Source organism: Falco rusticolus, chromosome 13, assembly GCF_015220075.1.
Source record: "Falco rusticolus isolate bFalRus1 chromosome 13, bFalRus1.pri, whole genome shotgun sequence".
NCBI classification, from domain to species: Eukaryota; Metazoa; Chordata; class Aves; order Falconiformes; family Falconidae; genus Falco; species Falco rusticolus.
The window spans coordinates 12,501,386-12,529,107 of NC_051199.1; the positions used below are offsets into that span (position 1 = coordinate 12,501,386).

A 27,722-nucleotide genomic window follows, 5' to 3' on the forward strand; every position below is an offset into this window, starting at 1 on the left:
TTTGCCAATTTTGTAATGTCATTAAGAACCAAGGAAAACATTTGTGTTTGCCATGACTTTGATGTGAAATCTATTTAAATTAGGAAGTTTAGGTTGAGCTTGGAGCAAAATTAAAAACCCCACATGGGACACAACCACATAGGAAAGCAAACTCAATGAGCTTTGCAGAAATCATTATAGCAATCCAAGCAAAAAAAAATATTGTTAACTTTCTGTAAGAATGGCTAAATTACAAAGACAACAGTGAAACATTATAGTCAAAACACGTAATCATAAAAGAATTTAGGATTTTTCCTTGAGGCCGCTGCAGCCCAGGCCCCTAGTGGGTCTGTGCACAGAATTTCTATTGTCTTCAGCAGACTTTTGTATGGAAGAATCACTAACTAAAGGATGATCCTAATAAGGCCAATCCTTTAATCCAAACCAATTCATTACTTTATGTACTGGTATAAAGTACAAGGACATTTTCATAACAAATTTGACACCAAATTAATGGGGGGGGGGGGGAGGAGGGAGACCAAACAAACCCACAGTAAACTTGCTAATAGAAAATGGAAAGGGTTCCATAAAAGTGTTTTCATGCTACTGAAACAAGTTTAAAACGTTTATACATATATACATACATATACACAAATACACTTTTTTTTTTTTTTTCAAAAAGTCTTCAAAACAAAGCATTACAACAAATTTTCTCAACCATGAGAATCAGAAAGGGTACCTAAAATTGTTATCAAAAGACAAACTAATTTTTTTAGAAATACAAAACAATAAGTAAATATTTGTTTAGGAAAAAAAAATACTTCTTCTTCCCAAATGCAGCTTATCTGCTAAATATTCATATTTCTACTTTTCATTTTCCTGAATCTGTTAGAAAGACAGCCTACCTCCTTTTCTAACCCAGTAAGCAAGAAAGCCATCTGGCCATATGTGGCAATACCTACTCTGATAACAGAAACCATATTCCTCTTCATTTTGAAACGCAACATTAAAAAAATAAACTGCCATACCCTTACTGTGCACTGCAGGACACCTCCAGTTGTCTCTACTTGTCACCTCTGCAAGGGTGACCCAAAGAACAGATCTTTCTGCCCCACCACTACAAAGATACTGGGAAGATGTGTTCATCTTAGCCCACACAGAGTGAACAGATTTGTGGCATTATAGTTATGGTAGCTTTGAATCTCTGGATGGGTTTTGATATTTTCTGAGACAGGAGAATGTTAAAATTAAATATGAATTATTCTCAGTATTTTTTTAGGAATCACTCCATAAATAAGGCAAAATTACAGTCAAACCAACTAAGGTTTATTCATTTCGACAGCCCAATAGTATCACCCCAGTGCTTTGGGATAAAGCAATTCCACCATTGTGATCCATGGGCACGCTTAAGCCACAACTTGGGGAAATGAAACAAGAAAGGAAAAAGAAAGAAAAGAAAGGGGAAAAAAAAAAAAAAAAAGACTTCTAAATGTGGTTGCAATTGGTTACCATGATCCAAAACTGCATGCCAAAGAACACAGAGAACTGACAGCTCATGTTCACAACCTGCATTTCCAGCAGCCAGAACATGTTGAAATAGAAATAATACAGGGCACCCTAAAAGAAGCTATTTTGCAGGTTTGCATTAGCATACATTCATGCAGCCTGCAAACACCACCTCTCCTGGGTATATGATGGCCATGTGTCTTGCAAAGCAAAAATCCTCAGCAAGAGAAAATGGAAGAAAAGGTCCAAGAATAGGCATGGATGCTCTCTCCATCGGTAGCTCTCACTATGTCCAGAGCGTCACAGGCATACTCCTATCCTTAGATATACAAAGGAGTAACATGGAGAGAGTAAGCACATACGCAACACAGACCCAGATGTAAAAATAGTTAGTCGAAATCATAATTCTTCTAAAAATACCACTATAAAAATAAATCTGTTTTATTTTGAGCATTATTAAAACATAATGTAGTGCAAGATAAAGCAAATTAGAAGGAAATCATGGAAAGTTCAGAATCTAGAAATAGCATTGTAATTCCATGCCGGATTTTGATTCAGTTACTGCCCTGGCACAACTCCAGGTTTACACCAGCCTGTCAGACTACAATTTGCCAGCATATATGTGAAATCTTCCTCTGAGTCAGTGCAAAGAAACTCTACAAAAAGCCTGAAGAACTCCAAGAATCTCTGTACAACAAGAGACGCACAAAGGGGAGTCCAAGAATGCTAAGCAAAAATATTTTGCTTTGTCCAAGTATGCACATGTGGAAAAAGTGCCTCTGAAACAACTGCAGTTTGCAAAACATCAGCACAGAAGTGCTGAAATTACCTCTCCACCCGAAAGCGAAGTGTTTGCAGCTGCTGCCATACCCTGTTCTGGTCGGTTGGAAACCTGCGTGCTGCACTCCCTCCTCCTCTCCTAAACTTGGAGAGGAGGAAGAAGATAGAGCCATGACCTTTCTGTTTGCTTTTGCCTTTTCAGAGCGCAGTACACCAACTACAGTCTTTCTAAAAAAACAGAGCTGCATGTCAAAAACGCAAACCTCCTATTCTTGACAAACAATTGCTTCCAGTCCATGGCATGGAAGACTGCCTCCTACTTATTAAAGCAGCTCCATAAAGAAAGCTGTATTTTAATCAGCATTTTCTGCCCAGACAATATTTCTCACTGAGCACTGTTTTCCCCTAGGAAACTGTCCTGCAAGAGCTACCAAAAATTAAGTGTTTTAAAACCAGAGGTTTTCAGGACCATGAGATATGATCTCAAAAACCTCCTGCTTCTGGCTCCACAGTCTGTTTGGGTGCCAGCCTTAGCAACAGCAGGGTTCAGCAAAGGGCAGGGACAGACATGCAGACAAACAGCTCAGCCCTCCTAGCTGGCGTGTGCTGGGAAGAAATACCTCAAAGTTCTCAGCAAAGCCCACAGCAGCATCAGCCCTCAGCCATGGACTGAAGACTGGCAGCCCCAGCCTCTCTGCGCTGTGTCACTGCAGGACAGTCTCACCCCCTGGTATCACAGGCCTGTGATTCTGCAGTAAATGAATGATGCCTCATACAAATTTGGAAGACTGTGATCTTTCTCTTGCTTGCTGGTTTGCATGTCCAGAAACAGTAAAGGGTACTTTTCACACCTCTGCTCTCAATCTGAAAGCAACACAGTGGAGAAGGGACAAGCTCCAAAGCAGAGGGGCTAGCAGCCGTTATAACCAAACAAGCAGTCTGTAAGAGTACAGGGGCCAACCGAAGCTCAGCAGGCATGTCAGACATAAAGCACATATTCTGCTCAGCTCCAGCCCCTTCACGCCGTACCCCAACCCATGCCCATGAAAGTCGACAGGAAAAACATGACAGTGTGGGTGACCTTGCTGACCATGCCTTGTTATTTTGTTCATGACAGCTATCTATAATTCAACACGTGCAGATGACAGCAAATCAGGAAACACAGCACAAGAGAAAAGTAAAGGACATTTCCTCAATTAAGACAGATGTGTGTAATAACAGCACTAACAAGAGGAGACTGTATATAAGCACTCCCGGTTAACAGACTTCTCTGTGAACTCCTTCCTGCCCCTGTTCGTATTTCTGTGAGACAGGAATACAAAATTATTCTGAAGGAAACAGTCGCCCCAAAATGATGATGGCTGATTAGTCATCACATAGCTGCACAGCCCTTCCCCTCCAAGCGGACACTCAAAAGCTTCTCTCCTCCTGTTTTGCGTTGTGTCTAAAGCACATGCACAACAGGTTCATACTTAGGTAGAAAGAATTGCTTTTTTTGGCAGTCTCTTAACTTGCTTCTATAACATCCTACATGTTTTACAGTTTCCCTTGTTCTTTCATCCTTCAGATCATCGTCAGCTTGGCTCGTTGCTGTGCTGCTTCAGCTAAAGGAGGGGAAGAGAGTGGAGGAGGAGGAGGAGGGTCTGGTTTTGGCTCCAGTTCACCTTCCCAGAGCAAAAAGCCTGAGAACAGTTTGAGTCCTGCTGCAGTATGTGCTGTGGAGTTGAGGCCACAGGAGTCCCAGGAAAACAAGCTCTTCCCAGATCAGCTTGGCAACTCAGCAGCAACACGCATCATTAAAATCCCCACATCTTTCTACGTAATCAGTAGAGATGTATCTACCTGTACGACCCTCATCTGGGGTCTCATGTTAAGAAGCGTATTATTGTCTGAATGGCTGGGAGCAAAAAGGCATTGTCATGTGGTTTACTTACCTTAAAACTCCTGTAATTATTGCTGCCACAACCTACTCAAAAAACACGCAGCACTGACTGCAAGAGAGAATAACACAGTGATATCCCTGGTTCACAAGTCCTACAGAGACACCCGTCACTGAAGTCTACAGCCCACATCCATGAAGGATCTTCTTCCCTTGCCTAATTTCCAGAGTTCTTGAAACTGCGTTACTGAACTCGTACACGGGACAAAGAGCTATGCTCGCATGTGCAGAGTAAAACCTTATTAAATCATTAGTCACACAGAGCCTTAGGACAGGGCAGAACAACATAACTAAGTTATCTGTAGCTGTTTCATAAGTGGACACTGACTGTGATCCAAAGATGATGCTTTGGGTCAATGCTGGATGGCCGATTTCTTCTGTGCACCCCACAAGGGCCACCCTCGTGTCAAATGCAGCCCCACAGCAGCACATGAGAACAGTCCCACCATGTCCCACCCAAGGGGCTGCGACTGTCCCCCCTCCACCTGCCCATGTTCAGCTGGGCCATATGGGCCAGGTGTGACAGTGACTGGGGCTGAAGCCACAAGGACTGTTTTAAATGTACTTGTTACTCGTGGCCAGTGTATCTTTACTTCTGTCATCTGTATGGAATTATTGCCCCTTTCAAACTGAAACTTAGTACATTTTATTTCAAGATGACTTTACAAGTCCTTCTATGTGATACTCATTTCAACAGCACTCTAATATTGCACAACAGTCATATGATCCAGTGTGTGTGTTTTATGAGACAGACATGACACATGAAAATTAAAACCAGGTTCCTTGTCTGGAATACAGAAAGGAACTGCAGGGGAAAAAAGAAAAAACAATGAGAACGCGTGCCCAGAGATCAGGGTGGAGGGAAAAGGGGAGGAAAAAACAGGATGAGACATCAGAGTCATTTCATTCTGCCCAGAGTGAAAACAGCTTTCATCAGTATGAAAGACAATTAATTTGCATAAATTTACTGCAGAATACAATTGAACTGTGCTCCTGCATCTCAGGACTGGCACTGTAAATACGGATTGCTATGCCTATGGCCCAGTCATTTATCAATAATTTACAATATTCCCTTCTACAAGCAAACTTTAAAATTGCCCTTGTACTGCAAATGACATTTTCTGTAGATACTACATCCAAAGAGAAATACAGAGAATCTGGTTTTAAACGCATAGGATTTCATGTTTGTTTTGTAACCCAAGATCTAAGCACCTAGTAAGAACCTGGAAGTATTTCCTGTGGTTGGCAGTATCCTTCTAAACGTTCTGCGTAACATGGCGGGTTCAGAGGCATTTCAAGTATCGCAGCCCTGATCTGAATGCGCCACTCATTCAGACTCACCCTTCAGATTGCATGACTGAACCATTAATAAGACTGCCAGCAGGTACAGTCATTTTGATCTGTTTAACTTTGAATGTATTTGTATTGCCATGTATGCATCATATATTACACTCGGAACAGCACAGGCAGAGCAGGACACCTCCACCTGAGGAACAGTGTGTAGCAGATGTTGTCTATAAGCTTTTGCAGAGGTCACAGCTGGAAAAATCCCTTTCACTTTGTCTGGCCTGATGTTACTGGCTGAGACAAAGAGGCTCCCTCTTCCAACCAAGCATACTTCCTTGGTTAGAGAGTTATAAAATTGGGTCATTTTACAAGTTAGGTAACACCACAGGTGTTATATTTACAGTTACATGAGCACAAACAGAAAGACCTGAGGTAATCAAATCTCATGCTTGAAGGATCCATAACATGGTCACCAGCTGAGATCAGGCACAAACTACTTCATCCCACACCCTTTTAGGCAGTAACAATTGACCAGGTGCAGGCACTGTCTTCTTGTTTACTTCTCCATCTCTCCTTCTTCAAGGCATCCACTGCTGGAGGTCAAATACAGAACAAGATGACAATCCAGGTCTATTTGTTTTACCCTATATAAGTAAGGTGTGGATGAGACAAATATTTCAGCACATGCAGACAGTGGGGAGGCACGCCTGGACTAGCCAAAATGCTTGTACTTCTCCATACATCTCAAATACATACCACAGGATGACATGAAACTAAAAGCATTCCTCCAAATGTGAATGATCCTTCACTTCCCCTGCCTCTCTCACTGGTAATACCACTAGAGATAGTAACATTCTTTAGGTAAATATATGTTGTGTTGTATGGAGATAGACTGTTTCTCAAATGAGTTCACCTCTGTGGGTTTTTTGGAACATACAATTTTAAATTAATACCACCACATCCATATGCATTTTATGACGGCCTGCCTTTAAAAAATATTTTTAAACATAGATGTTGATTTTATGGGGAACTGAATGCCAAGAAGCAAGTAAGTATAAAAACATATAACAAAAGAACAAAAACATTTCTTTAGAGTGAGAAAAGCAATTGGACACAAACTCCTAAGTCATTTTTAGAACTTCTGTTCTACAGACTACTTAGGACATGCAATACACAGAACACCAACAGGCTGTGTCCGCATATGCAGTTACTCCAACCATGGTTGCGAGTTTCCATTAGTGAACAACTAATACGGTGCCTGTTGGGCTACTTTGCATATACAAGTATCAAAAAATAAACAAGTATCACACGAAATAGCTGATCACTGTGAATTTTCGAATTTCTTTATCTGCTTTGCAGCTTCTTTTGTTAATAGCTTTAATGAGCAATTTATCTTTCTTTCTTCTAATACTTGTGTATTGACAAAATGCCAAGGTCAGCATCTGCTTGTCAAAGGTATGCTATTTAATGGATAGAAAAGGAAAAAATAAGCAGGAGTCATAAAATGCAATAGTACCCTTCAGCCAAATCTAACTACCCGTATCAGAGGAAGATTAATCCTGAACTTCAAACAGGACTAAAATTTGTATCTAAAACTACAATTTAAAAAGCAGCTTCCAGACAGTGAGAGAACGGCAGAACTGACTGTATGAACAGGAAATAATGTAAGTAAATTGACTTAATTGAATATGCATTCATTGATAATCAAGATCGCCACTAAACTGCTTGCTCCATACTCTCCACTGCTGCTAGCGCAGACTATCGCAGAATGACACAGCCTGTTTTTTCTTATCCCAGAAGAGCAATCAATCTCTATTCAATCTAAAGAAAATGACAGAGGAAAAAAAGGGCAATAACCGATTTTCTTCATGGCACTCTGCAAAGAGGAACAAAAGCGCCCCAAGATAGTATTATTTCTGTGGGCTTCAAAAGAAAAAAGGAAGGAAAATGATCCTTATAATATTCATAATGTATTTTCATTTTTAATGAATTCTCCAAAAGATTGATTTAAATAATTTTCCAATTTATTTTGTTGTTTCTTTAAAGGACTGTTTATAAATGTGAAAGTAACATCTCCAGCCAATGCTGCTTGTCTAAGACAAATCCATACTGCTCACAGTCCTGTAAGACTGCCTTGATCTGCTTTGAGACAGGTGCCCATTTTAGTTGTCTTGAAGGATGCTAAAAATATCACATAGTAAACTGGCATTGTTCTTGTGTGCATACAACCTTTTGCATGTATATCTTACCCCCAGAAAATACATGAAACTTGATCAAGTTTTGTGCTTAAATGTAGGCAAAGTTAACTGTAACAGTGTCTATCATTTATAAAAAAGAAAAGGGGGGGAGAGGGATGGGGGGAGGACAACAATGTCTACTTCTTTCATCCCTCCATATTGAAGTGAACCAGGCAAATCAATTTTGATTCACCAAAACTTTGGTAAAATCAAATAACTTCATTTATCATCACAAGGAAACCATGAGGATTTACTCATGGTACCAATACCAGACTGTACTGCTGTATCAGCATAAACACTCTCCTAGTTTTTCTGTATAGCCTCTAGAAAATAATTCAGAGGTGGACAGTATTACATGGCTAGGGTCTGTATTTTCAATGTAAAATCTGAAATCTAAAGTGAAGCTGCCTGCCCTTACCAAGAAGTGCTCAGAACGGAAGATTTACAGGGATACACTTTTAATGATGTAAAATCTGAAACTACCCTCACACCCATCTCCTCCCCGAACGCATTCACTGGGTGTGCAAGGTAACTGCACACAGGGACAAGCCAGGGCTATAGGCATTACTCACACTTTAAGAGGACCAGGACAGCAGTGACCAATGCTATCTTACCCTTCTTTTATGTTTAGAAGGGGAAGAATGAAACACTGGATTAAGTTAATATATATTATCTGAGAGGAATGCATGGCTTTTTTGGAGGTTTCATTTTCTGCTAAAGATCCTTGCCTTTTACAACTGGGAATAGCAGCCTGAGCCATAGCTTTTTTAAGATGGTGAATAAGCTTCTTAAATATCTTATATACATGTTGATTATGTCAAACTGTTCCAGACATGAAAAGACCATGGCTTGCTTTGTGCTATACATCGATGGCTACAATCATTTATATGATCTGGACACTTGGCAAAAGAAATACAAAACAGATTTCACTATGGTAGAGTATGAACAATGTGTCTCCTGTATTACACAACATGTAGGGTGTTTTTTCATGTAACACTCCTCTGATCTCGGAGCAACTTAAAGCAGTGGTTTATACTGAAGTGGTAGAGTATCAGAGCAATTCTACAGGTTTAGTTGTTGCTGTGGAATTGTACTGCTATAAAATGAACAGGGAATTTGCTTATGAATATCCAGCATTCTATTAAAAACATCTTTTCATACCCATCTATTCAGGCAGCACTTCTACCATCACCTGACACATGCACCTAACACGTTTCATGTTATTGAGCTCATCAGCTTTGGGAGAATCAATTAGAAAGATAGCCCTGAGACACGAACCAACACACCAGCTTAACCAAACCTCAGGGTTAAACCATGGAGCATCTCCAGCTCATTCAGAGTGATGATCTTCATTTATACCATCAGTCATACCTTCTGTCAGCTGGAAATACAGAAACACCATTCATATCTTAAGGCTGCAGGCAGGCATTACTACAGGATAATTTGTCTATATACTGTCCAATTTCAACAGGAGCATAAGATACTAGGGAACTAGGCATTTTTTTCTATTAATTTTCTGCTCTCTTTAAAATAATCTTCTGGGGGAAGGGGAGGGAAGTAAAATTCCTGCTTATCACCCTTGAATCTTTTAGAGAAAGGCCCCGCACTTTTGGAATTACATTTCTGACACCTCCCTCTCAACTACAGCCTGCAGTCTCTCACACTTCCTCCTCACCTCACGCATGATGGCGACAGACAACCCAAGCACCAGAAAGTTGTACAGCAAGGTACCGAGCTCTCATCCAAGGCTTATCCATGCCACTGAGGAACTACTGAGTTAGCCACATATTTGCCTGTCTTAATTGCACTTTCTTGGCCTTTACAGACTACTATGGAAAACAGACTGCAGACCATTTTAAGTGGGTACAAACTTCAGAGAAAGTAGTGAAAACTATTTGCTCATTTCACACACAGGGTCGAATTTGGCACTCCTGCATTTCTGCATAGTCATGCTCTTAGAAGAAGAAAGCATGTATTTAAAAAAAAAATCCAGTCTCTTTTTTCTTGAGAAGGCAAGGCTTCCTTTCATGTACTGGGAAATGTCATTCTTTGTCTGTGCAATTATCCAAGTACATCAACAATGCACTTGAAGTAGAGAAGTCAATTAATATACAAATTACTTAATCCTTTATAGTTGTCCTTCATGTAATAAACAATCTTATTTCTATCCCATACACTGTTTAAAGGCATTGCTTCATGAATGATGTTCTAAAACACACCACCATAACCATTGCCATAACTCTTCGGTTGTATTTTAGATTCCTTTCTGAGTGAAGGTAGTGCTGTCTTGCAAAGACAGATAGGACAGGACAGAATTGATTCATCGTGTAGCTATGGATTAGTCACTTAAACCTCCCCAATTTCCACTCTGCCCATGTGCAGCTCTGCAGAGGACTGTTACGAGGATTAACTAAGTGACACTAAAAGGCTTTGAGACCTGCTCAGTAAAAATTATTTCTATAAAAGTGCATATGCATAAAGTGCTAATTGATGCCAGCTGGCCTTTCATCCTGGGCAGCAAAACCAGCTTCTTACCACATACATCTTCTTTAGTGGGCACAGCAGCATATTTTTTATTTTCAAATTCCTGGGGTTTGCCTTAAAACATACAAACCATTTGATTTTCGGGAATACTACCATTAGATTGATGCAGCAATGTATTTCAGTGATTACCTTGATTAACCCTGCACAGGCAAGAAGTGTAAACACTGTAACCCCCTTCAAACTGAGAAATGAGCCCCATTTGCAGTGTACAGCTCTATATTCAGCAATTTGCATCTTAAGAGTGTCTGTAGCGTCCTTTTCATTTCCTACACAAGCCTGATTATCGAGTCACAATAGCCCTTGAAATGAAGGAGAAAGCTGCTGTTCCTGGACTGGCCTTATATGATGCAGCAGTATCAAATTAAGACATATAAGTAATCATTTTTCTTTTGATTTTCCCTCTGTGGTGCAAACAAATGACTATATTTTCTGGAGCCCCTCCCTCAGCTGCAGAAACTTGGATGCGCTCCACCTGCTTATGTTTGCTGATAGACGCCAGAGGAATTTTCACTTCATCTGTTTCACAGATGCTCAGACTCTTTTCTCAAGACACGTCATACAAAAATGTCTCCAAAATAATTAGCAGGATTTCAGTCGGCATGACTGTGATGGCTGCACGTAAGGTAAAGCTCAGACAGCTCTTAAGAAATTGCAGCTCTGGAATGAGTGTCTGGGACCTTAACAGCACTCATTTAAATTTTCCTGCATGACACATTGATAGTTTCCATATAGTCAAAAGGGCAAAGGGGGTGGTATGCAGAAAGCTGCTACAAGGTGAGAAACATCACACACTTCTATAACCTCTGGCGCTCATACTGACATGAAGGTAATTGCTAACGGAAAGAAAACATGCAACCTAATTCAAAGGGGGGGGGGGGGGAATATTACAGAAGGATCTCTGTAACCATAACCTCTATGTCTCACTCTAAAATAAAATTCACCACTTTAGTGAGGAGCTAACTGGAATAAAAATAATCTTACTGTGTTGCAAAGTAGTATTTTAATATTTAATTGAAAGATACACCTCCCTTGGCCATTTGCCTTGCAGCACAGATGTCAAGCAGGGCTCTTGACCATCACAAGCCTGCCCCTACCTCGCTGCTCTCCATCCGTCCCCAGCAAGGCAGCCATCAGCCATGCCATGCTGAGTCACATGGCAGAAGATAACGACTTGACTGCAAAACAAGGGCACACTAACAAATTTACAGAGACAGCAAGAATGCCTCATGATTGTTCACAAGGCTCACGCTACAAAGCCCAGGGGCTAAATTACCTAAACTTCTCTCCTCTGGTTTCACAACAGACTTTCACAGAGTCCTCCAGTGTCAGTGGAGAACTCAAATTGAAACTCTTTTGTCCAAAATGATAGGAACTTAATTCCCACTGCATAAACACTTGATAAGAGTATTTCACACAGGCACAAGTTACCAATGTCTGATTTCAGGCCTACAGTAACACATAAGCCTACTCAAAAGGGCCAAGAAGGGGGATTAAGGAAAGGGATGGCTGCTCAGGCCTCCCCTCCACCTAGACACCTCAGCAGGCTTTCGTTTGGTTGTTGGTTTTTGGGGTTTAGTTGGGTTTTGTTTGGGTTTTGGATGTGTGGTTTTGTTGTGGGTTGGTTTGGTTTTTTTTTTTTGGGGGGGGGGGCAGGTAGGAAGGGTTTACTGCTGTTGACTTAAGTTATCAAGACAAGAGAGGCTGCAGAAAAGCTGCAGGTGCTCATACCACAGCCCCTGGGCACAGGCAGCTACCCATTTTGAGGACAGTGAGACATTTTGGAGAACACAGGAGCCTCAGGCCTTGTCTCATACCAGCCCTGGCTCCTTGCTGTGGGGCACAGCGAGGCCCTGGGGAAACCTGGGTCAGAGCACAGAGGCCAGCATGGGTCTTCAGCCTCATCCCCCTCCACACCCAGGTGGCAGGAGGGACCACCCTAAAAGATGGGGCCACCTTAAGGTGGAGAACACACAAAAACCACCCTGCTCCGCTTGAGAGGGCCAGCAGCCATGGAGACGCAGGACACCACAGCAGCACCACCCCTCCGCCCCGCCTGCCCAGCTCTGAGGCAGACCCCAGCGAAGGGCCTTGGGTGTGCCAGGCCAGGGGCAGGCCCATCCCTGACAGGTGGTGTGAGCACCCCAGCAATGCGCAAAGAGGTCCTGAACCTGGGCTCTGTCTGATTTCCATTTATTTATTTACCTATTTAAACCCAGGCTCACTCACTTGTGACACTACCACACAGAGAACCTGAAAAGCTGACACAAATCCATCTCCTGAGCATGACCAGGCCACAGAAACCCCACCATGTCTTTCTTGCCAGCTTTTATTAGGTCCACCCCCTCAAAAAATAAGTGCATCACACCAGCATCAGACAGTGTGGTGTGAAGCCAGGGCCGGTCCCGCTGGGGCCAGGCGGGAGATCATGGAGCACGTTCCTGGGGTGCTGTGATGGCTCAGAGGCACCTGCACTGCGAGGCCATGCAGCACCACCCTGCCCAGTAACGCCCAGCAGCTGCTGGCCTGCAATTCGGGCCCCTTGCTCCGACGGTGGCACACCCAGGACTGATGCCACTTGTCCCCACGCTCAGGGGCTGCTGCAGGGTGGGACAGGCAGGACTTCAGGGGCAACCCACACCCATGGGCACAGTGGCATGGAGCTGCTGACAGGGCCGTGCCTCCCACTCCAGCCAACGCTCACCCGCCCGCCCCACGTTAAACCCCTTTGGGAGCACAGCTACAGCAATAGCTGCATGCTGGCCCCTTGCTCTGGGACGAGTTTCACCCTGGAGAAGCCCACTATCTGCATGAAAGTGGTAACATTAAACCAAAAAAAATCTATATACACAGATAAGGAAAATCTTGCAGAACAAAAACCTTAGAGCAGTTCATCAGTAACTAAAGTCATTCAGTTTATCCTCAGGATTTTTAAGGAAGTGCTGTAAACTACTCCAGACTGAACTTACATATACGATGTATATCACATCTACCACTTGGGAATCAGTCACACTGTTTGCTGGCCTTGTATGAAGGCCTTCAGAACCAACCCGAGGCAAAGCTCTGGGGTGAAAACACCTGTCTTTAAATCACTATCAAGTCACTTCATAAAATAATTTCAAGAATTACTTAATATTTTTAACACTTCAGCCTAATAACAAATGACAAACAGCACTGATTCACATACACTGTACTTAATGACTTCGATTTCATTAACAGACTGCTTTCAATCATTAGGAATCCCAAGCCACATGTCAAACTAAAAAGCCACATTCTCAGATGATACAACTTAGCATGGCAATCGAGTCAAAGTATGCATGCTAATTTATACCATAGCAAAGCCAACCCCAAAACTGCATCCCATTAACAATGATTCCCGTAGGGATTCTGGCCGCTGTGGTTACAAATAGCTGACAAAGCTGAAGTGTATTATTGTGCTATTTGTAAGAATGAGTCAGACACCAGCACAGGGGAATTACTCCCAGCCTATAGATAACTCAGTCAAAAAAGCAGCTTCCATAAAGAACTAGAAACTGTTTGTCTTCTGCCCATCCTGTCCCAGAGGATACTTAGAATCAGCTTCAATGATATTCTCAAAATAATCATGAGACACATATTATCTTACCTTACTTTATTTTGTCTTTTCCTTACCATCTCTCCCGATTTAGTACTCAACTATACCAGTCTTTACACAGATCCTTCTCTGATTTTGAAGATAGTAATTTAAATCTATTTCTGACTTGAAGCTTGCTTTTTTCCCCCCTCCTGTTTTCTCTCTGCTACTGAAAAATAAATTGGGGGACAAGGGGAAAACACAACAAACACTGAAATAAAACAAGTCCCTGAGGATGAAAAAAAAATCCCACCAAATAACTAATTGACAAATCTTTCTCAGCTAACAATCCAATGAATCTTCAGTAAATTTTATTAAGTACAATTATAAAGACACTTTCAACCTGCTGCTCTTCTAAAATTTGCTAATTTAAGTTGAAGTAGCTTCCTTCTACATTAAATGTTTATGGCTCCTATTAAATCTAAGGTTATCCACATCCCAAGTTTGTTATTTTCAAGTGCAGGTCACTGCCACACCATTTAAATCTTGAGAGCACTTTAATCAGGTTATGTCATCATGGCCTGGCCTTACAGGTGAAAAAAACCTGAAGAGTATAATGAATTAAGACCATCTTTCAGCTGATTAACTCATCAGTTCCGTGCCCCCCCCCGCCCCCGCAGCGTGCTATGCTCTAGCAATCAGAAAGCAACCCTGACATGTAACAGACAAATGAACATCAGCTCCAGAAAGGGATAAACCATAGTCTCAGTGGGTATAAAACAGTATTCTGTTCTATCCGAGTTAACAGGATGCTACCAATTCAACATTAGTTTTTCATTCACTGATAAAACTTGATAAACTTAATTCCAAATTTACATTGCTGTGAAATTCAGTATCTTATTTCTATGACAATACGTATCATTTAATAGGATCTTGCTGTGAAATGATTAAAGGTGAATACCAGAGACTCTTGTGTTAGTAGTACAAGGGAAGTTCTTAACCTAGGAGTACTTAATGATTTTCCAAACCAGACTGTAAACTTTAAGGAGACAGATCAATTTTAAAGAAGGAAAAATAAGAAGAACCATACCTCTGTTGCACTTGTTATTCCTGTACAACCTAGAATCTCAAAGAAGAAAGTTTACTGAATTACCACAAGCCTGAAGTCAAATATTCACAATAGATTACAACAAAGGTAGTTCATCAGCAACAGATAACATACATCAACCTTAAAATTGCCCAGAAGTATTGTCTAAAGATAGTTACTGTTACAAACTTCTCGTTAACTGTGCAAAAAAATCTTTTAATGAAACAAAAAAAGTTATTAGCTTCAGACATTGATACCCAACTCCAGGAATGGAAAAAATTCTTTCCTCTTCAAAGCTAATGTATTTTATACATCAGACTACATTGCAGTAGTACAAGGAGAAAGGGTTAATCCTGGGACAAAACACGGGTGGCACACAAAGGACATTATTTTCTCAGAGGACATAATATTTTTTTGATTGCAACAACAATCTACATTCCAGCAGCCTGTGCATCTATGAACATGGCCAACGGTACCTCATCTACAGAAGAATGGGTCTGTAATCCAGTTTCTGCCTCCTTTTTTGCCAATGTCATTTGCTTCAGTAAGAAGCTTTCAGCACACAGGATCAGCCCCAAAATAAGAACTGAGGGGTTTGGGCATAGTACAGCTGTAAACAGAGATTACAAATTCCTGAGAAGGCTCATTTTGGCTCAAACTAGTGTGAGCAGTGGGTACCCAGTGCCAAATGCAAATTTTGCAGTATTCTAATGGAAATCGAAGAAACAATATCCATGGCTTCAGGGGAAGAGGCACACTGAATACCTTCACAGAATAAGCACACATGTCTTTGTTGTGAAAAAGTACTCCTAAAGAGCCCTGCCAACACCTCTCCCCGCACATTTCATGCTGTGAGTGGGGAGGTGCCCACTGCAGTAACACCAGAGAACAACTGCTGCAGAACCGTAAGGTTTTTTTGATTTTGTTAAAGAAAAACTTCATGTGCTATGAAGGAAGGGTGCCACCTCCTCCCGAGAGCCAGCTCACAGCAAGGCCCGTATGCCGTAAGGGCCACGGAGAAACCCCAGCTTCCCTGTGCTCTTCAGCAACACAAACCAGCTCCATCCTTACACTGAGACAGCCCCACCAGGATGGAAATGTTTCTCAAGGACACGCTATAATGAAACAATCGACAGTGACTGCAGCATCTGCTTGGCGTAACCACTGTCATAAATTTCAATCTCATTTTAATTTTTATATGTCAAAAGCTATTAGGTCTTAAGATATTTGAACCTTAATTATTATGGAAGCAGTTAGCTTCTATGGCCAGAAGGTTTTGCTTGAGCAATTGTGATGAGCACAGTATTTTCTACAGCATAAAAAATAAATATCCTAACACATCTGTAGCTATCTAGGACCTTACAGTTGCCACTGTGCTTCATACTGGTACCTTGGCTTTGTGTCAGACTGCAAAAGATAGAACTTCTTGGTATAGACTATATGGCATTATATATTTGTTAATTATCTCCTAAGGAATTCTGGAAATTTAGAATTTCAAAATTGAAATACTTTCTGCTATAGAGAGATTAAATGGTTTTTAAAAATGTAAATATTCTTTCAGAAAAAACTATTTTGGTGTGCTATCTCCTGCAAAGTCAGCTATAATTAGACAACAACTCCAAGTACCCTGAAAAGTGGGATTTCTACAACTGGCAAAAAAACCAACCAACAAACCACATTTGGGTCTCAAGATACAAGAGTATTCAACAGATTTTTATGCATCAAAGGAATTCCATTAATATATTTTTTCAATGTAATACTAAATACAAGTGTGCATTTTAATTCTCGGCATCTTTTTTAGTTTTCCCCTAGCATATTTTTTTCTGCAGTACAGTGTGCCCACACAGCCTTCTTCTGCGCTTTGGTGAGCTGATCTGACCTCTGCAAACAGGGCTGATGGCCAAGAAGGACAGCTGAACAGCAGGGGACAACAGAGCTGTTTTAGGTGGTGTTTTGGGATCTTTCTGGGTGAGAAATACTACAGAAGTACAAATGATACATAGTAAAGAGCTACTGAGCATTCCCCACCACGCAGTGCCTGGACTCCTTGGTACCTTACAAGTTTCCCAGTTGGCTTTTACATGCAAGGGTGAAATTCAGGAACAGCAAGTGCTCATTCTCAAACAAGTCCCAGGCAGCATTTTCGGTACATATATATTAGCATTTTACACAGTGTTCTTTGAATGTCAATCACTATCTCTTCCATAACTAATTGAAATATAAACTGTTTAGTGCCTTGTTTTACATTAAGAGGTTTGATTTAGATTACTTCTGCTGATAAATACCATTTGCTAACAAAATTAAAGGCTGATGACTTCCAATTCAGGCTTTTGTTGAATCAAAGGCAACTAATAACATCAGAGCTCTGAAGCCAAAGGAAGTGCTTGATTCCAGCCAAAGGGATTTCTGTTTATGTTAAAAACTCTTTTTCCCAGGCTCCGTATCATGCATCATCATCCATTTTCCTCACTGGGACTCATTGCATCCACTAACTACAGGGACAGAACTACAGCAGTAAGAAGAAAAACAAGGTAGACAGTGGTTGTGCAAGCAATACAATATATGCATTAAGGGGAGGACTAAAGCACAATGTGCTAATGGATTCTCTGACATTTTATTTCCTTGCATTTTTCAAGGGTTTATTGTTGTTTAGGGGATATTTTCCGCAGCCTACTGCCAAAGAAAATGGACTTGAACACACATGCATCTGAGTAAAGTCTGGCTTACCTGGTCCATAAGGTTCCTGCTCCTATTTCTTCATGCAAGACAAAGCAGTGCTGGGTACAAGGTCCCTCCACACACAAAGCCAGGGACCCTGGGCCTCACTCCCAGGAACAGCTGAGATGACTCCGAGCACACTAGTTGTCAAGACTTGGGAGGGACCTCTGCAGGCATCATCTGCATGGTCAACAACAACTGGAAGCCTTCCTACCCAGCCCAGAGTAGGGGACACAATCCTGTAGTCCTCCTGGGAGTGCACACACACATGCGACCATTTTCATTGCACATCTTGCTCACTCCCTGAATTTCCTCACAATACACTCAGCCTTCAGCTCCCTCCCTCTTGAAGCAAATCCAAGGGGAAGCACAGAGAGAAGGCACTGCTCCCAGGGTAGTTCAGGCCCCGTGCTGACCACCAACATACAGGGTAGCTCCCAGAAAACCTCCTGTCCTCCCTGTCATCCGCGCTCTCCTCCCAGGGTGGTGGTCTTATTCTTTTTATGGAGCTCTTTAAAATAGTTTGAGATACACATTCTTAATGAAAATACAAAAGTAAACAGAAATAGGCAAAACCGTTTTTCTTTAATTAATACGCATATATTCAAAGCAAAGTTACTGTACCATATGTAGAGAACAGCCATATACTTTCTTCTATAAAGGTAGTTAAAGCAGAAACATGAAGCTGACTGAAATACATGACCATTTTTAGATGGTCTCTAAGAACTTCCTGAATAACAAGATGCCCTTTACTTGAACCATGGCTTGAAAAATGTCACCGGTGTGAATGCTAAGGAAAAAAACCACCACCAACATATCCGACAGGACATAACTTCCACTGCTCTCAAAATACATTAGTCTTACAATGCCACTTCACCAGTAAGAAAATAAAATTATGCCAAAATACCTCCAACACAGCAAAACTGAACACTGTAAAAGATCACATTTAAAGCAGGCTCAGTTTAAGATTAATGCAATTGCTTTAGCCAATTTATATTCACCATCTAAGACTCTTGGACTTCAGGAAATCTTTACGTATTACATACTTTAGGTATTACAACACTTTAACAACATTCTCCACTTGCATCTACCCTTCATATTTCTATTATCTCCTCTGCTCTCATTTAAAGTATAAATCTTCACTGACGTAAATGGGTTTTCCATGCATAAAATAAAATATTATTTTATGTGTAATAAAAAAAATTATATGCAAGAGAAACCCTCTCTGAAGCTGAAGGCTGAGAGCAGCCAGTGCCAAACACTATGCAGCGTGTGCAGCTGCTGTCCCGCATGGCTACATCCCACCACACTCATGATGGAGCCCACAGCAAAGCTCTCATGAACTTTATAGGTGCAGGGCAGGACCTTACCATACAGTCATGTTTTGAAAAAGAAACGAGCACACTGCAACTCTCCATTTTCAACCTTAGAACAAGACTCGGCCAAATCTGGTAAACCACTCTGGGATACAGTCATGTGGTAAGGCTTCCGCAAGCAGTTTACTCTTCCCTAAGTTCAGTATTAAGCTTTTTTTTCCCCCCGTTTCTGTAACAGTACATGAAGAAAACATAAACAAAATACTTCATCTTCATATAGCATACTTGTTCTAGGCATTAGTTTATTTGATGCACTTCACTTTTGGAAAACACATCATTAAAGCCTCTGTATCTCTCACCAATGAGCACTATATCTAAAAACACTGAAGCTATTAAGATTTACCCCATGCAAGAGTTCACATGCATCCTTTTGGTTCATTTGAGGAGGGGAGAAAGAGCAGAAAAACAAGCTCTCAATTCACAGCACAGAATATGTAATGCTTAAGGACAACAACAGAAGGCCTTTAATGAAGCAAGAGGAAAATAAGCTCTGTGCTTCACACGCACATTAAACATGGTGGAAAACAGTAGGCTGGGGAGTGATGGTACAGTTTAGCTTGTCTCACTTGTTTAATTTGTTTCTTTATTAAAGTTAATGGCCATCTGAATATTGCAGGCTTACAAAATGGTAATGAAGACCAGGCAGCTAGCTGGACTTGTGTTTACAGCTGGATAAATCTGCACTCAAAACAATCATTCCTGACCATCCTATAGCTGCAAATGAGAACATTTTTCTTAAACTTCATAAGGATAAGTGAGGTGGTTTTAAGAATATGTGTAGCTTCCAATCAGCTATGGTTTCAGTAGCCAAAACAGCAATAAATGTTCAAGAGGAATTGGGTTTTCAAATTATCAATGGAAATCTTAAGTAAAACACTAGATTGTTAACCACCCATTTCTGTCAGCTGGATTTCCCCATCTCAGAAAGTCTTAGGGCACATTTTCAGCCCTTTTGAGCCAACAGGACAGTATAAACAGGAAAGAGCACTTTGGTCTCTGGGTATTGAAATGAGAGACAATGTTCTCTTTGCATTAATTTTGTCCTGAGTCAGTATCAAGACACACAAAACCAACCCACACCCAGTAACAGTGTGGCAGAGGGGAGCCATTCACCTACTCTTCAGCAGAGGCATAAGGCTGCGGTTGCCACCACCAAAACCACACTGCGTGGGCTGCTGGTCTGCATGAAGCAGGGAGGATGGTTCATCAATTTGAGCATTTTCTGAATGTTGAGGGGCCACCAGACCCAAGAGATGGGGAGCATGCTGTCTCCTGAAAGCTAAAGCAATAATGCATTTGGCCACCAGCATGGCTGAGCTGATTGTGACAGGACACAAGGGGAAGAGGTTGCACAGGACAGAAATGTTGGGCAAAACAGCTTGGGAAAGTCTTATCTAGAGGAAAAAAATAAACAAGAAACAACAGTCTAAGTTTTCAAAGTGCAATAAGCAATAAAAGCAGCAACACGGCATTAATAAATTTGCTGTAGAGGCATGCAGAGTAGAGTAGAAATGGGGTATTTTGCAAGCATGTAGTAAGAGACACTCCTGATGCAAGGCCTTTGTAATCAAAATTAACAAGGCAGAAAACCAAAAATAGGCAGTAATATCTAAGCAGACATTATTCCTAAGTGACTCTCTTACACAAGGAATTAGAATCAGGACCCGCAGAGCAATTTTAAGACAACATCTTGTTTATTTAATAAGTATCCAAATGAGAAACATTTTATTTCTATAGATTATAATCAGATCACGATCAATATTACTCACTATTCATCTTATACACTTATTATGAGCTTTCCCGTTGCGAACTAACTTCCAGTCTCTGCTACACCAGTGTAAATCCTGTTGCTCAAAGCATGTTGAGACAGTTTCACATGCACAAAGATGCATTAGTAGGGCCCACAGTTGATGGCATGCATTTTCTTTAATGGTGAAAGTTACTTTTGAGAAAAGAAAAAAAAAATGGGAGAGAAACAGAAAGACAAAAGGGAAGATGAAAACTCTTGGCAGCAGCCACCAAGGCCATGAGAAGAGCAGCAACAAGGGCAACAGGCTGTCCCCTGGGCTTTGGTGAAAGGGCCCAGAGCTTCGACTGGAGGGCAGCCTGCAGGGGTGCAGAGGCATCTCCTTGACATTGCACAGGTTAACCCCTCAGGCACTGCCCAGCTGTCCCAGGAAACATCTCAAATCCACTTAATACGTTGACATGACTGGAACAACATCAAATGTGTCCCAGAGTTGCAGCAGCCAAGCTCGGTGCCTAACTGCTGACAGTACACTGTGCCGGGGAACCCAACTGTGGCCATGGCCCCTTTCCTTCTATACAGGCCCCGAATAAACCCCACTGTAATCGCCACCCTGCAGCAAGCTTAGTACAGGGACCTTTTCCTTTTTGCCTTGTGAGTGAAGCAATTAAGCTACTCTGAAAGACCAGCTCCATTTATTTATATTACACCTTGGCTATTTTTTAAATCTCTATCATATGTGCGCAACTTGATTTTAAAACGCCAGTACCGCTCAAACGCCATTTATACAAATTGCTAAACAAGACTTTCATTAATCTTCAACTATGATACACACATAGAAATTTCAACATCATGTCTTCCACAAAGCCTGAATTAATAATCTCACCAACTCAATCCAATAAAACAGGCAAGCAACGAGTATCATGCCTGCAAATGCCAGACCATTAATATTTTCCCATTTAATAAAAGCATACTCTTAAGAATGCAATTATTTGCACTGTTTATGCTTCTCTCATCTCAGCCTCTCAGGCTGCTGGGAAAAGCTTGTCCACTGGTGGGAACTGGAGGAATAAGATTGCCTGACCCAGGTGGATAACAATGAGCTACTGATTATTCAGCATTGACTTCACTTTGAAGAGCCTTCCAACAGAAAGAAAAAAAAAATTAAACCTACGACACCACTTCAAAAATCACAGGCAGCATTTTTAACCTCTGTCATTTTGCATTACTGCAGCAGTGCCTGGAAAAGCTACAGCAGAAGAGAGAGTCGTTTAGGCAGTTCCCTTCATGCCACCACCGTAGCTCAAAGGGACAGAAATCAAGAAACATTAAACAAGAAATCAAGAAACATTAAAATCAGTGTAAGCCGATTAGGACATTAAGGAAGAATAAAACATACAGAACTTAAAATCTGTTAAAAGGCACAGAGAAAGCACACATTTCTGAGTAGAGGGCAACATTATCTGGAGATACTTATCACTGTTGTGATAAGAGAAGAGGAAGTTTCCAGCTGAAACACAAGACTGCACAATATTTGACAGGAAAGACCTACAAGCAGAACAGCCACAATCTAATCAAAATCCTTAGGATCTGAACAGGGATGGACACATTTTTATATGTGCGCATCGAAATCACACTAGTCCTTCTACACAGAAACATGCTCTATTTAAATAAAAGCAAATTAGGAACCTGTGATTGAAAGTGTGGTCCAGCTAGTCAGAGCAAACAACTTATTCTCACTCTTTTTTGTCCTTCCCCAGCAATGGGTGGTTTAGCTTAAGCTGAGACTTGCCATTTACAAGTAAACAATAAACCAGTTGGGTTTTTTCACTCTTCAGAGCAGCTACTGACCTTAACGCTCGGTGCTCCAGCATTCACAAACACCATGTCCATCACAGGGAAGAGGCAGGATGCATGTGGGTGCTCTGCTACAGCTCCCAAAGAGATAACAACCCTCTGGGCACTGCATCCCACTGCCCTGCCCCAGCTCTCCCAGCTGGAGAAGGACAAGAATCTGTGGTTCCTCTGGGGCCAGAGACCTGCCTCTCACCTAACATACACCATGGCACAAATGAAAGTAAACAACCCCCAGGGAAAAACAGAGACTTGAATGCGTTATTGTACCCAGAAATCCTGCTCTGTTTTAGGCCGTCTGCTGAGTGGGGCTGCGACAGTCCAACCCCAGGTTGCAGGGCTGTTGCTCCCCACTTGCAAACAGGACTGCTGCGGAAAGGAGGGGAAAGGGGGGCAAGAAGGTGCCCTTTGGTAACTACAGACTCCGAGTCAACCCCGTCTCACTGAGCAAGCAGCACTACAAACTCCAAAATGTATGCGCATAAAGCTCTGTGCTGCAAATCAATGCAAATATTATCTACTCCTGTTTGGTGAAATCATGCCCACGAATCTCCAAGGGTGGGACCAGCGACAGCACCGCCAGCCCAAGCAGGCAGGTGCAGACATGCAGGAACAGGAGGAACCAGTCTTAAGCCTTCTGCTGTAAATAGAAAATACATTTTAGGAAACTTGATGGCAACAAAGTTGCATCAGATAGGGAAGTGGACAGGGAGGAAGAGCTCTCTGAATCTGTTCTATTATTTAACTTCCCAGATTTTGCAAGTGTTCCCCCTAGATTACTTCAAGCATGACATTTCTCTGCTATTCTTAAAACCATCCCATTCAATTACAGAATGATTGGATCTCAGCAGAAAAGTTTTGTTTCTTCAGGATTCAGCAGCTAACACCAAATGAAAAAGAAAAGAAGCCTGCCTTGCCATGAAAGGACAAGGAAAAGAGCAATCGCGTAAGAAAACTAACGCCCAGACCTCTGAACAGCAAAGCAATTGCATGTGTCAAGTCCCTATAACAAGATGGTGCCAGCCGAGGCGTATGTTTAAGCTATGCAATAAAATTAGATGTCTGGAGCCTCTGTCAGAAGAATGATGCTATCCCATTAATGGGATTACATAGATAAATTGGAGGGATTTCAGTCAAGAGAAATAAAATTATTAAGGATCAAAAGAGTGTGACTCACGAAAGAAAGTAAAAAACTGGATGCTGTGCTCTCGCCTGAAAAGCCTGTGTCTCAGAACCAGAGGCTTGGTGGTACCAGCAACACCACAGCATCTCCCCCATTACACCTGGAATAACAGTAACAGATCAGACCCCACAGAGCAAAAACTTGTACTATAAAATACTGGCTTGGTTACAGCAACACTATAATTGTATGACTCGGCAAGAAACTAATAATCAGAGGGGAAAGAGAAGAGGAAGGCTAATTACCTATAAACAGCTGGAGGATACAAGCCTCACAAGAGAAGAATACGTTTAGTCAGAAAAAAAGGGGAAAAGAAAGAGATTGTGACTAGAAAGACTGTGTAAAATCAGAGCCTTTCAGCTAATGACTGGAGAGGATTACTTAGCTATAGGAACACAACACATATGTGCAATCGTCTTCCCAAGGCAGGTACTGGAATCACAAATGCTGAATTGTCTGACGTAGGACTGGCCACCACCCCAAAAATACTACCGTAAGACTCCAGCACTGGCAGGAGGTGAACTAGCTACAGGGGGAGGGGGAGGAGAAATGGTGCAAGCAGGAAAAGGAGAGCGTTGTGGCAGCAAATGTTCCCTAGTCACCACTACTGTGTTATGTTGCAGGAAAAATAAACAAATAAATAAAAAGAGATCTCTATATACAGAATGATATTCTCTTCACTGAGGGGTTCAACATCTCCCTGCAATCAATCTTTTCCAGCTGAAGGACTGTAGGTTAAATAAAAACGTTCATTTAAATTCTACACACATTCACAGCGATAAACTGATTTCAGAAAGCATTATTATGTGTGAACTCTCTCTCACTAGGGGTGAAAGCCAGATACTTTGTGAACCATTTTTATGATAGCTAATATTCTCTAAAAATTCATTAGATGTCAACATAAAGGACAGAAGACATCACAGTGGAAGAGCAGATGCTATGAGCTACCGTATAAAGCATATTAGGGTCACTTGCCCTGCATTCCTCTGCATCAGCACAGGGCAGCAGTGCTTCAATATCCAGCAACAGTCTTGTTTCTTGGCTATTGTGACAGGCAAAAAGTCAAACAAAAATGACACTTCCCAAGAAGAAACTATGCTGAGGAAGTGCCAGCCCTAAAGGTGCCCCAGCAAGACCCTTCACAGCATGCCCACAGCCCATGCCAGCCACAGAGTATGCCAAGAGAAGCAGGGGAATACATCAGGAAGCAATTTCTTCTAGCCCCATCTTACATCAGATCCTCCAATAAGGAGAGTGTGCGGCACGCGTGAGTGTATACACACTGGCAGGGAAGAGCGTTAGTACACTTAATTGCACTTTGGACCTTATCCAGTACATGTAGCATCAGGCAACGGCTCTTCCAGAGCTGACACTTCACAGAGCAGGGAAGGCTGAAGGCCAGTTCTCTCCATTTTCACCAGCACCCTCGAGGGTGGGTGGATACATCCTACAACTGACAGCTGAGCTGGGTGAAGGGGACTTGGCTGGCAAGCCCTGACAGGCAGCACAGGCCAAACCAGTACCCAGCTGTCCTGGTTTTAGCTGGGATAGAGTTAATTTTCCTCTCAGTAGTTGGCACAATACTGTGTTTTGGATTTAGTATGAGAATAATGTTGATAAAACAAGAAGTTGGGAGGGGACACAGCCAGGACAGCTGACCCAAACGAGCCAAAGGGATATCCCACACCATAGAGCATCATGCACAGTACATAAACTAGGAGGAGTTGGCCGGGGCCACCGATGGCTGCTCAGGGAGTGGCTGGGCATCAGTCAATGGCAGATGAGTGATTGTATTGTGCATCACTTGGAGTTTTTGGTGGTTTTATTCCACTCTCTCTCTCCCTGCCCTTTTCATTACAATTGTTATTACCACTACTATTTTTACTATTATATTTTGTTTAAGTTGTAAAATTGTTCTTAAGCCAGAAGTTTTACCTTTTTCCCAATTCTCCTCCCCATCCCACTGGAGGAATGCGCGATGGCTGTGCAGTACTCAGTTGCCGGCTGGGGTTAAACCGTGATACCAGCTCAATCTGCAAGGCTGCCCATGGCTCTGCAAGGCTAGGCAAGCTCTATGACCAATGAAAACGGCTCCAACAGAAAATGCAAACACAGCAGATTTGTTTGCTATTTTTATATGGTTTCTTACCACAGAAGAACACACTCAAAGCTCTTAAGCCATTAAAGTTTAAAGAAGAAGAGCTTTTTCAGAAGCTGTGCTTTGATGTGACTGGGCAAATTCATCTTGTTGCTTAACCAAATCAAGATCTAAGTCTCCTCCTCAACCCTTTCTTCCTCTCTTTAAAACAAACAAACAAACAAGCAAGCCCTACCAAACTAACCTCAAGTTTTAAGCTGCAACCCTGTTTCAGTAGGTTTATACCTTGGTTAGTATGATTGCTAAATGCAAATAAACCGCATTGGGTCCTTCATCTCCCATCGCAGCACTAGCACTTAAAGAAACAATGGCAGTGTTTATGAGCAACGTTCATTGAAGGCTGTTAGAAATCCTCCACCATTTGCACTGTGCCACACCGCCCAAACCTTTTTTTTTCCTGATGCCCAAATTTCCAGTCAGAAACGCTCACTGACTTTTTTGATTGAAAACTTTGTAGTAATAGTAGTAGTTAATGGGGCTTCCAGAATAACAACGACCATGTTGGTTACTTTGGGCTCTTCAGAGCCCTCACACATACATACAACACCTCCACAGGGGACTCATTCCTTAAGTTTATGCTCCTGAGTACCTTGCATCCAGTGTGAGTCCGGGTCTTCATGAGGGGAGTTGTGGTACACAGCTCAATGGCTTCTGGTTCGTGGAAGATCACTGTCGGGAGAGGCTCTTTCCGAAGAGTAAGGACATTCAACTTAGTCTTTAACATGGTCTGAAAATGCTAAACAGAGAAAGGAAAGCAATTATCTCCAGTTCCACTGCAGAAAAATGAGAGTTAATAGCTGGAGGTGTCTGCATGTTTCCCTTGCTGTTCAATGCCTTGGAAGCTTCCGTAGGGAGCGTTAACAGGTTTTATAACTTAAGACAGTGAACATTCATTATTACTATTAACAATGCGGAGACTGTTTTTAATTAAAAAAGATATACACACACAAAATGAGAGGATTCATTAGAATCCATCTATGCCCCAGAAAAGGTCTAAACTCTACCTCTGATCACTCCCAAGAATATTATAAAATTGTTCATAGACCTAGTTCCTCCTCTAATGACCATGTGGAGGGAAGAACAGGGGCTTAAAGACCATTCAAAGAACTATGCATTCATCCATTCTTGTTTTCTTTCCTCAGTACTTAAATCTCATCCCACTGACCTTTGCAGATGTCACCGTTCCCACTGAGCTGAATGTCTCATCAGTTTGCCTTTAGCATGTGAATTTTAAATTCTCTTCCTTTGTAAGCAACAGTTCCTCTAGTCTCCAATGTAAATGCCACTACTGGTACTAATAAATAGATGTCATTCAAAACCTGTCACTTTCAACAGACGAGAAATAACTACCCAGGCTTGGGTGAGGAACTACCCAAGTGGACAGTAATGTCACTGAATAAGAAGTTTCTCAGCAATTGCTCAGAGTGAACTAAGCCAATCCTTGAAAGATTCCCAAATCGATTTTGTGGAATCAGGGGAGTCACAGAAATTTTTCAACATATAGAAGTTTCTTTGAACTGAACATTTTCACTTGCTACTACGTATCTAAGGGGAAAATATGCAGACATGAAGCAAATCAACGTAGTATTCCCAGCCAGCAACATACTGCAGCACTGTCTAAAGAAATATGCATTTATTAAAGCTTCATAACTTGACTCTTATAAATCAGCAGTTATTAGACGTACGTGCAATGACTCCAGATGACTTTCATCAAAACCAAACCTTTTTTGATGTGAGATTCTTGACTTATTTTGCAGTCACCCCTTTCCTCAGCCTCCCC

The 27,722-nt window shown here is 41.7% G+C and overlaps 1 protein-coding gene across 3 annotated transcripts in view; it reads right to left on the bottom strand.

The window, feature by feature from the left end:
* Positions 1–27,722, bottom strand: part of PID1 (phosphotyrosine interaction domain containing 1) — a 91,149-nt gene that overhangs the window by 29,026 nt on the left and 34,401 nt on the right. For all 3 annotated transcript variants that reach the window (XM_037407449.1, XM_037407451.1, XM_037407450.1), the window contains exon 2: positions 26,532–26,678. In XM_037407449.1, the coding sequence (XP_037263346.1) occupies positions 26,532–26,678 (147 nt within the window). The remainder of the gene's footprint in view (positions 1–26,531; positions 26,679–27,722) is intronic.